General features: G+C 41.6%; 1 protein-coding gene across 2 annotated transcripts; it reads left to right on the top strand.

The window, feature by feature from the left end:
• The first annotated feature begins 902 nt into the window (after window positions 1-902).
• mob3a (MOB kinase activator 3A) lies at window positions 903-9100 on the top strand. Of its 2 annotated transcripts, XM_015970927.3 has the most exons (5): window positions 903-1115; window positions 2108-2141; window positions 2212-2683; window positions 4909-5111; window positions 8691-9100. In XM_015970927.3, the coding sequence occupies exons 3-5, from the start codon at window positions 2266-2268 to the stop codon at window positions 8718-8720; spliced, it is 651 nt and encodes a 216-aa protein (XP_015826413.1). In that variant the 5' UTR covers window positions 903-1115; window positions 2108-2141; window positions 2212-2265; the 3' UTR covers window positions 8721-9100. The 2 variants fall into 2 exon arrangements, with proteins under 2 accessions (XP_015826413.1, XP_015826412.1); XM_015970926.3 differs by having other exon boundaries at window positions 2108-2683.
• Window positions 9101-10745: the final 1645 nt, after the last annotated feature.

Below are 10745 nucleotides of genomic sequence, written 5' to 3'. Positions count from 1 at the left end.
ACATTTTAAAACTAACTAACCATTGATGTGGATTTAAAGGTGCATTATGTAGAAATTTAAGTAAAAATTACATTCTGTGGTAAAATTTTGTTACTGCAACCACTTAAAGCATCTCTGGTGCGTTTTGCCAGCCGTCGCCAAAATACAATTATCGGCACTGCAGTATTAGCTCACAGGAGACACGGTGTTCCAACTATTCGTGCTATTCGTCGATATGAAATGCGCATGCACAGACCAATTACTACATCACAGGCTGTTTACCTGAAGAGACTCGCTACCTCTGGAATTTGTTATATCACTGCTTGTTGTATGTTCACCTGACAATTAGCTTGTAAATGGCTTGTAAAACATTGTTATTATACTGTAAACAAGAAACTTTTCCTATTGTTTACTGTCTTCATCATGACGGACACGGTCTTTTTCATAAATAAATCACAACAAACACTGTATATTTTTGCTAATATTTATACCACAGTTCTGTATTTTTGAGTAATGTCACATATTTAAAATCAACCGTGCTTAGCAAGGGTGTTACTATACTGTAAACAAGAGCGAAACTGTCATAACACGCTGCGGTAGGAATATTCGACGAGGAAGCACATGTAGTCAGAACGATGGCAATCCCACTCTCACTAATGCAAAATAGTAGTCCCTCCTTCCATTGTTTTGACATTAGAAAAACTCACAATCCCCACAGCCAGCTAGACATGAAATGTTTCAGTATAAGCTTCCTCCTTCCAAAATGACTGAAAGAGTAGCTTCTTTTGGGATTTTCTCACTGTAAATTTATCATCAGATTCTTATACACGGCACCTTTAAAAGATGTGTTTGCACTGTGCGTCTTTCTTGAAAAGGGCTTTTATTTTGAAATTACCAAGTGGAAGTGTTACTGCTAACTCCTAACTTAACCCTGGTGTACTTTTCGCTGCGCAGGGAGGAGTCAGACATTTGTTTCTGTAATAAATTGACATACTTATTGATTTATCCGTTATTTTACAGCATTTTTCGCAACATGTATCCATGATGTTGGCCGTGTATGCTGCCGACATAAAGCTAACGACTGGTTATCTGAACGTTTTCGCTTAAAGATCGAAGGAAACAGGAAGGCGGAACAAGTAAGTTCGGGGAAAGTGGCTTTGAAACTGCGATTTCGTCACCGTCTGAAGCGCCGTCTTGGATTCAAAGATGACTGTTATGATCGATTTTAACGAAAATGTGAATTAATTGTGGGTATTGTATGTCTGCTGTGTCTCGTTCGGGTTTAACCCGTTTTTAGAGCAACAAGTCCGGTCGAGTTAGCTGTTCGCGTCACGGACAAACTTCGCACAGTCGTCATCATGTGCCCCGCTTCATAATCTGCGTCTTTCATCCTGGAAAACGAGCTATAACGATGAAATCCGCTCTGCTATGAGGAGGTGGTGTTTCAGATGGAGGTCTAAATGGTTATTATATTATGGCCCTGTAGTGTTAACATGTAGTTCTAACTGACTTTATTGTCATTTAGCAGATTCTTGCTCCTGCGGTGGAGTTGGTGTCAGAAAGAGGAAATGACTCATTATGACACAGATTTGTATCTTTGTCTGGAAGTCTGTTAACTTTACTTGTAATTTTCTCACACTAATCGCATAAAGTTAGATTTTAATTAGACTTTTTTGTTAGTAAACGTCAGAGTAAAGAATGATTTACCCTCGTGTTATTTTTTGCATTAAATGAGCTTTATTATTTGACACATTTTATGATGGATACATCATACATTTTGAAGCGTATATTAAATGAAAATGTTAATGAAGTGTTCTGCATTTCATTGGATCACTTAAATCTGGGACTAAATATAGGACAAATTTTACAATTGTAAAGTACCGAGATGTTTTTTATACATCTGAAATGATCCATTCTGTTATAAATTTAAATAAATTGTTCATTTAAAAAAAAAAAATTTGAAGCTTTTAGAGACTTTGCCGATCTGTCATGAACATTTGTCACTTTCAGTTATAAATAAGTTATAGTAGCTAATTATAGTCAACATAATGTTTATTTTTAGTCAGACAGTTTGTATTTCAGTGTATAAATATGTTTATTGACTAAACTGTGTCTCTTTCACATGCAGGATCAGAGTCGCAGATTGAGTCCAAATATAAAACGTAAGACTTTCATAACAAAAAGTCCACACAGGTTGTGTACACAACCTTTTGACTGCTTCCATTTCAACAGTAAATAATTCACTAGAGGCATTCCAACAAGTTTCCACCGCCACCACATGCGAACATGTCCATGGCCCTGAAACAAGTCTTCAACAAAGATAGAACATTCCGGCCCAAGCGCAAGTTTGAGCCCGGGACGCAGCGCTTTGATCTGCACAAGAAGGCCCAGGCGTCTCTGAACGCAGGACTGGACCTGAAGCAGGCCGTGCAGCTCCCCCACGGCGAGGACCTCAACGACTGGGTGGCTGTCCACGTGGTTGACTTCTTCAACCGCATCAATCTCATCTACGGCACCATCAGTGACTCGTGCACCGATCAAACCTGCCCCGTCATGTCCGGCGGGCCCAAGTACGAATACCGCTGGCAGGACGAGCACAAGTACAAGAGGCCGACCGCCCTATCGGCGCCCAAATACATGAGCTTGCTCATGGATTGGATCGAGGTACAAATCAACAATGAGAATATCTTCCCCACTAATGTTGGTAAGTCATGGGATTAGCCACTCAGGTTTTACTGTTGTGTTTCCTCCTTAAAGCAGAAATCTGGAGATTTTTTCTCAGCTGGCACCACCTAGAGGCAGAGAAGTGTATTGCACCTTTAAGCCCCTCTCCCTGCTTCCGTGATACAATTCAAAGCACACCAGTAGCTGGGCAACAGAGCTAAAACATGTTACATTTATTATTCTCACGTTATGCTGTTTATTTATTTATATTTCTTATCCGTGTCTGTTTGACACCCGAGTTGAACGCAGCGATCTTTTGAAAAGCAGGTCCGAGGTAAAGTCTTTGCCTGTGTTTGAGGCGCTCTTTGGCCAGTTTTGTCCTCGGCGGCTTCCCCTAACTTGTGTCTTTCTTTGAGGAGCAGGCAGTCGTAGTGGCTGTAAAGGCAGTTATGGCTGCTCCATGATGCGCTGTGTCTTTCCTCGAAAACGTTACTCAATCTATACTTCCACATACACTCTCTACACACACACACTCTGTGATTGACATCAGTACATGAGCAGATGTCTAAAGGTTGGTTTATGTTTGACGCATCCGCGAGGTCCGCGTGGAAAAGTTGCGTCATTTTGCGTCATTTTAACAACCACACCCCTCCACCGCGCCTCCGCACGGCCCAAAATTTCCGCAACGCGCACCTAGGAAATTTTCTAACCACGTGGATGGTCGGACGCGGAAAAACATGGCGGACCGGCAAGAACTAGTATGGCAGAGGTTCGTAAATACAGACATTTGCATGATTCAGCTCTCAGAGGTCACTGTGATCAACATGTCGTTAATAATTCTTGGAGAGAAATAGCTCGCACTGTCGGAAAAGACGAGGACACTGTTAAAAATGCTGAAATGCCATGTTGTAAACAGTAATTTTTACTTTTACTATGGTGTAGTGTTGGATGCATGCCGTAGAGCTCCATGCTGCCCCCTACAGCTTGGGAGAATATTGGCTCACCGCAGAGACGAGCCGCACGAACCATAAACGCTGCAAGTTATGAAGCGCGTTCCAGCCGCGAGCCGCATCACCAAGCGGAACGTGAATGTGTCAAGTATAAACCAAGCTTAACGCTATTGGCCAATGCTGAGCGGTGGTCAGATGAAATTTGCATGAGGCTGTACGGGACGGGGGTAGGCTCAGCCAAAATGAATTGAGGCATTGCCTATATTATATGATAGAACAGGGTAAAACTATCACTTTAGTGCTTTTCTTAAAATTCTAACATAATCCCTGATGAGGGCAAAATGTGTATCTGCTTAAATTAGCAAACTGATTAAATAATTGAAGGATTTATTTTGATTTGGGTCTCCCCATTGGTGTCTGAACCCAGAGTCTTAAGATGATTTACACAAAACTGTCATCTTTGTGCTTGAAAAATGTGAATTTGACACCAGTTTTGGAGCCCAAACCAAAAGCCACCCTGTTTGAACTGCTCATCACAAAAAATCCCATAGAAGAGAGGAACAATGGCTGATGCTTGCTTTTTGCAGGATCACCATCCACACAGGTGACGAGCCTTTGCTTTAATGTGCAACTACTAGTTTTCTTTTAGTTAATAACTGGCTTAAATAAGTAACCTTTTGCTCATTCCTCTCCTCATGAGTCACACAGCAAATCTAAAAGTACAAAAGAGACGCTTAAGTACAAAAAGAATTGTGGAATCCAAAATATGGAGACTTTGGTTAAAACATCTGCAAGGACAAATTCAGACTACCTGTAGTGTTTCACATTGCAACCATCACAGACTGGGTTAATCTGTGGCGGCAGCCTTCTTGGTGGGATATTATCTCTGTGCATGTATGCATGCCTTGAGCCGCTGCTCAGCAGCTGACTTAACAACAGAAACGGCCAGCAGTGGATTAAAAAATGGGTCAGATTGTGCCCAGTGCTCTGATTAGAAACAACCTCGGATGTGGTTGTACTCTTGAACTAATTCCTCAAATACTGTTAATTTGGTGAGCTCAAAACCACATGACATTAATATTTTGGTCGGATCTGGAGGTTTATTCTACCAAGCAAGTCATGCTGGTTTTTGATTCTTACATGAGGCGACACCCGCTGTGACCTGTAGCAACTTGGTGTCCAATTCTAGCAGGAAAGATTGAATTAAAACCAAAAAGGCCGAGCTTGTTTCTTTTGGAATGTGTTCATTTCTGTGGGTCAGATAGTAAAAGCTCTGTAGACTGACTGCAGTGATGTCCATCTGCTCCAACCCTAGGTACTCCCTTTCCTAAGTGCTTCATGCAGGTGGCTAAGAAGATTTTGTCACGTCTGTTCCGGGTGTTTGTCCACGTCTACATCCACCACTTTGACCGCGTCACCCAGATGGGAGCCGAGGCTCACGTCAACACCTGCTACAAGCATTTCTATTACTTTGTAACCGAGTTCAACCTGACGGACCACAAAGAGCTGGAGCCTCTGGTGAGTCAGGCAAAGGGCAGGGTCTGAGCTGGGGATGGGGAGATAACCTCGCAGATCTGCTGAAAGATCATTACTGTGGGGAAGTTTTAATTCTAGGTAATTTATTTAACTAAACTTAATCTAATTTCTTCATGTTTTAAAGGGAGTTTTGAATTTTTATGCTCACGATTGCCCCCTCAGGCCAAAAGCGTAACGGCAGCTTCAGTAGTAGGCTCGTGCACGAGGCGCGCATGCTGTACGTGCACACTCCTTAACGAACATAACAGCTGTGTGTGTGTGTGTGTGTGTGTGTGTGTGTGTGTGTGTGTGCGTGCGTGCGTGCGTGCGTGCGTCCGTCCGTCCGTCCCGGAGGACAGAGGACAGGAGAACGCGCAGCTAATTAATTAAATAATTTGGTTCTGTACCTTTCTCTTCAGCACAGCCGACAAAGGTTTAAGATGGGTCAGTCCTCCTGCATGCTCAGATCATTCCCTTCCCTTGCTTGAAAAATTGTTCCAAAATGAAAGTTGAACCCACATCTTTTTTATCTGTGAATTCAATGCCGTTCGGCGAGTCTCAAATCAAAATTTGGGCATCTTACTGTAAAAAATATACCATTATTGTAAAAAAGAACCTCTAAATAAACTATGTTCACATCTGGAATCGAACCCGGGTCTTCTGCATGAGAGTCGTTTATGTCCTTGACGACAGCTGAAACAACGTTTAAAGAACGGTTTGGAGCGAAAATGGCTATTTTGTTGCTAATTTGCAGGAAATATCTGGAAGAAAGTAGCTAAGGGTCCTCAGAAATGTAGCTAGGTTCATCACTAGGCGTTAGGAACAGCAACAAAGTCGCTGAGTTGGCACTACCTCACTCTCTGCTGCTAAAGCTACAGATAGCAAATGCTACGGGCGATGCCTGAGCGTGAACACGCATGAAGCAGCCTGCTCGACCCGAGCAGCTCTCTTTTTCTGTGATTTTACAGAAAAACAGGCAATCACAGTAAAAATGCCAGGGCTCATTCTACAGGACCAGGGCATTGCAGGAGAATGTATGAGGAAGAAATGTATTATTTCTATACATGTTTTGGCTGTCAAACTTCCATAATGTCCCTTTAAGTAATAGAACCGTTTTTACGCACAGACACAATTTAACAATATTTTTAAAATTTGTGCGCCTAGTAAAGAAAAGACAATCTTTTATATAGCGCCTCTCAAGATAAAAATCACCAGGTGCTTTACAAAAACAAAAAAGTTAAAGTATAAAAGAGATTTCAATAAATGGTTAAAAATATGTTTAGAATGAGAAAAAATAAAAATTGTGATTAAAAAATGTAGGGAGGGGAAAAAAGTGGATCCCGGGAAAGGCGTAATAAGAGCAGAATAAGGAGAGGGTGACAAAGGTCACGCAAAAGCCAGCCTGAACAGGTGGGTTTTCAGCTGCTTTTTGAAGGAGACCACTGAGTCCACTGGTCAAATGTGCATAAACAAACAATTCTAAACATTTTTGTTGGGTTTTTTTTTCTCGACGTTTCAAACTGATTCTTCCCTTCTTAACCAAAATAAGCTTTTAAAGGTTCATGCATCTGGTTTCCACATGTTCTCATTAACTTAATTCTGCTTGCTGTGAGCTAAAAAGAGGAGAACTAGCAAAGATCTCCTTTATGCAAACTGCCCTTTTGCTGCTCTTTAAGCTTTTTGAGTAACAGAAACAAACCCATGCAGGTTCCCACCCACTCAGTTAAACACAGGAGCCCTGTAGGAACTCATGTCCATGTTTTCTTTCCAAAACATTCCTGTAGTTTCCACAGATTCACTCTGAATTTTCTCGATAATTAGACAGCACACTAAGTGTTGTATGAATTCATTAGATTGGGCATCATCCAGCTGGCTGCTCTACTGTTGTGCTGGTTGTTTAGGCCCTCTCCTCCCCCTGACATGGTTGTCTGTATGTTTGTTACTCGTTTCTGAAAGCTCTCTGATCAGACGTTCCTTCTGTAAACGCTGAGATTTGATCTTTTCTTTGACCTATTTTTCTGTTTTCATCCTTTGTTTTCTGCTCATCTGATTAGTGAAGCAGTAATTCTGTTACCATATGTGTTCCTGCTGATCTGCTTTTAGCCTTTTTCAAGATTCTACCCCCTTTTCTATTGGCTGCGACATATTTTGAAGGATTTACTTTATTCTACAAACGAGTTCAATCTAAAAAGTTTGTCTCTTTTTTTCTGAACTTTGTGGTTTTTCTTAGCATTTTGCTGCAGGTCTACGTTTTCCCCTGCAGGGAGATGGCCCTATCAAGTTATAATCAAAAGAAGTTGTGAATCCCAGTTTTAAGCTCTCAACTTGGCTGCCATATTGTTTTAAATCAGGCTTTGGCTGCGTCTACATTCAGGAGTAGCGTCCTTGCGAGGACCTGTCCCCCCGGTCCACATAGGTCAGGTCCTTCCTGGACCGCCAAAACCGGATGTGAGCAGCTTTGAATTGGGAAGGTCTATTCCCACCCCTACCTTAGCATTTGTCTTGTCGCCTAGCAACCATGGCGGCGTGAAACAGAAGTCAGCTAAACTTAGCAGCAGTACATGAATACAACCATACGAGCTCATTTATAAGAATTTATCTCATTATTAGTGAAAAGAATATATTTAAAAAGCTGATATATTTAGACAGCCTTGTTGCCTTGTTGTGTCATAATCAGCCTTAAAATGCAGCCTTGGAAGGATGCAGCCCTTGGTGTGGACACACCCTTTTCTTGTCGGAAGGAAATGATTCACTGATTTTTGTTGGCTGATGATTCAGCGTGTTTATATTTTAGCATCTTCTTTTTTATCATAGCTCAGTGATGTCTAGTCTGGTCCTCGAGGATCCCTACCCAGCCTGTTAATCATCTGCTGATTTGGGGCAGCAGTAGCTCAGGTGGTAGAGCGGGTTCCATTGGGCCATGGGTTTGATTCCAGCTCCCGCCAGGGGCATCCTGCTGTTGTGTCCTTGGGCAAGACACTTCACCCAACTTGCCTGTGTTAGTGGTGGTCAGAGGGGCCGACGGCGCCAAATGGCAGCTTCGCCTCTGTCAGACCGCCCCAGGACGGCTGTGGCTACAAGTAGCTTACCATCACTAGCAGTGTGTGAATGTGAGAGTGTGTGAAAGTGCCATTGGGGGTCTTGAAAAGCGCTAAATAAGTTCAATGCATTATTATTATTATTAAAATCAGGTGTGTTGGTTAGGGGCCCCTGAGGACCAGGGTTGGAAACCCCAGGTGTCCCTGGCTTTCCACAAACACCACTGATGTGATGATAATCATGCAGCTTTGCAACAATCGGATATTTTGACCAGATTCATCAAAATTTTTCTGCTTTATCATTTCCAGAAATTGTTGATTTACTGTTTGTTTGTTTTTTTTCCTCTTTCTCATGAGATTTTCTTTAACTTTATCACTTTGGAACGTCTTTTTTCCTAGCCCTTAAACGCTGCTTGTGTCTTAAGTCCTACTTCCTGTGTATTTGAATTTTTACTCTTTATTTAATTTGCTTTCCTCACTCTTTGTTCTTTTTTCTACGGTAGCTAATTTGTCGTGCTCCTTGTGTGATTTGTGTCCTCTACAGAAGGAAATGACTGCTCGAATGTGCCACTGAGGGGTCCACGGACACACCAGACCAACGCTACCATCCATCTTCGAGACTGAGTCAGAGAGCAACTAGAGCAAACGCATTCAGAGTCTATTTTTATATTTAAGTACTGTAATCTATTTTAGCCACATACTGTAAGTTTGAACTGAGAAACTGGTCATGTGAGATGTTCTGCTCCTTAAAAAAACATTTTCAGACATGTTATCAGAGCACAGTATTAAGACGTGTATGTTCGTGTTAATGTTTTTCTATTTTATTTGAATTTCAGTCATTCCAGGATGCTATTATCTTTCTATTTGTCTTTAAAGGATCTCAAATTAGAATAAATTCTTACTGTAAGTCTTTGAAATCACTATGTTGCTACATTAAAATGATCTCTACTCTCATCGTTTGTTAATATTATTTATAATTTAAGCGCACCAACACAATTTAAAAGCTAAACCCTCCATGTGGGAGAATTTAAAACGGCCATGGTGTGGCGGTGACTCAGACGCAATCCGGGCCGGGTTCTGTTACGCTCTGGGCCTCCAGCCACCCGGCAGCTTCTCAGATATCAAACCTGCTGGTGTTTGTTGCAGATACGCTTGACAGACGAAGGTCGCACGAGACCAAAACCTCACATGACAAGGCTCAGGATTAAAGAAAAAGAAAATCACTTTCACAAACACCCACCAGGTGGCATCAGACACCAGACTGGCAACAGGGAGGAAATCCTGTTATCCCACATTCACCAGGACTTATGAAATTTGTGCCGTGTACCAGTTATACCCATGGAGCACAGACCTGATTCGGCCTAAGCTGCTTATACGTAAGAAGGCAGGCCAGACTGTACTGTGACAAACACACAAGAGGAAGGCTTGTTGTGAATGAACCTGGTTCTGGGTGATTGGGTCAACAGTACCAGTGTTAGGGGGGATTATCGGTTAGCAGTTAGTCTGAATGGGTTTGAGTAAATATAGATATCGAGAAATTTAAAAACAAAAGCTAAATCTTTGCAGACATTAATATAATAATGGCCTGTATTTGTATGGTGCCTTCTCAAGGTTCTGCAACCCCCAAAGGTGCTTCACAACACAGTCATTCACCCATTCACATAGCTAGTGGGGATGAGCTACGATGTAGCCACAGCTGCACTGGGGTGCACTGACAGAGGCGAGGCCTGATGAACACTGGCACCACCAGTCCCTACGACCACCTCCAGCAGGCAAGGCAGGTTAAATGAATTATATTTCAATTATAAGTCAAAGTGAAAAGGTCAAAAAATGAACCTAAGCAGGAAATAAATGTAACGGACCTACTTGCTTTAAATAGGATCTGAACCTTTACGGCATGTAAACAAAGAAGATTTGACATTTTTGGAAACACGTTTGATAAAAGAAACCTAGAAACTGGATCTTGGCTAGTCTAGTTTAAAACACTTTATATAAACTCAGATCAGCCCAACAATAAACAAAGAGTTTGAATGCAGTTATGGGACTGGTGTGTGTTTTCTTTCTCTCTTCACAGCCTTGAAATACTTTTCACCTTAAACCATGAAGCTAAATAAATAAATCCTGTAGGGACTCCTTTCAGATTTCAAGAGGCCTCTAGATTAGTAGATCTAGATTCATTTTGTTTGACAATTGAAAAATGAAAAACATGTAAACAAAAACTGAGAACATTTAGGTGATAGTTTTTTTTAAATCACCAACTGTTATGATTTGATTTATTTCTAATACAAAGTTTTTCATAATCCAAGAATTCAGACAGAATCTCAGAATAAGTGAGGGAAGTGAGTTTAGGATTGGAGTGAAAAGTCAGCTGTCAGGCAATCAAAGGAGTCGTAACTCATGATGGTCCTGACTAATCTGCCCGACAGGAAGTTCTCTGCCACTCCTCATCCTTTAGGAATCTGAACATTGAAATAGCGGCGGACAAACTCACTGACTCTAACATGATCCTCGCTCAGCAGCCATGTTTTAATGCATCAGAATGAGGGTCAGTTTACATGAAAAATCACACGTGATATTTAATAAAGCGCATCTTTCATTA

The sequence above is a fragment of the Nothobranchius furzeri genome, chromosome 8 (assembly GCF_043380555.1).
Source record: "Nothobranchius furzeri strain GRZ-AD chromosome 8, NfurGRZ-RIMD1, whole genome shotgun sequence".
Taxonomy (NCBI): domain Eukaryota; kingdom Metazoa; phylum Chordata; class Actinopteri; order Cyprinodontiformes; family Nothobranchiidae; genus Nothobranchius; species Nothobranchius furzeri.
Note: the sequence above shows the minus strand (reverse complement) of the source record. Positions and strands in the feature narration are given on the sequence as shown.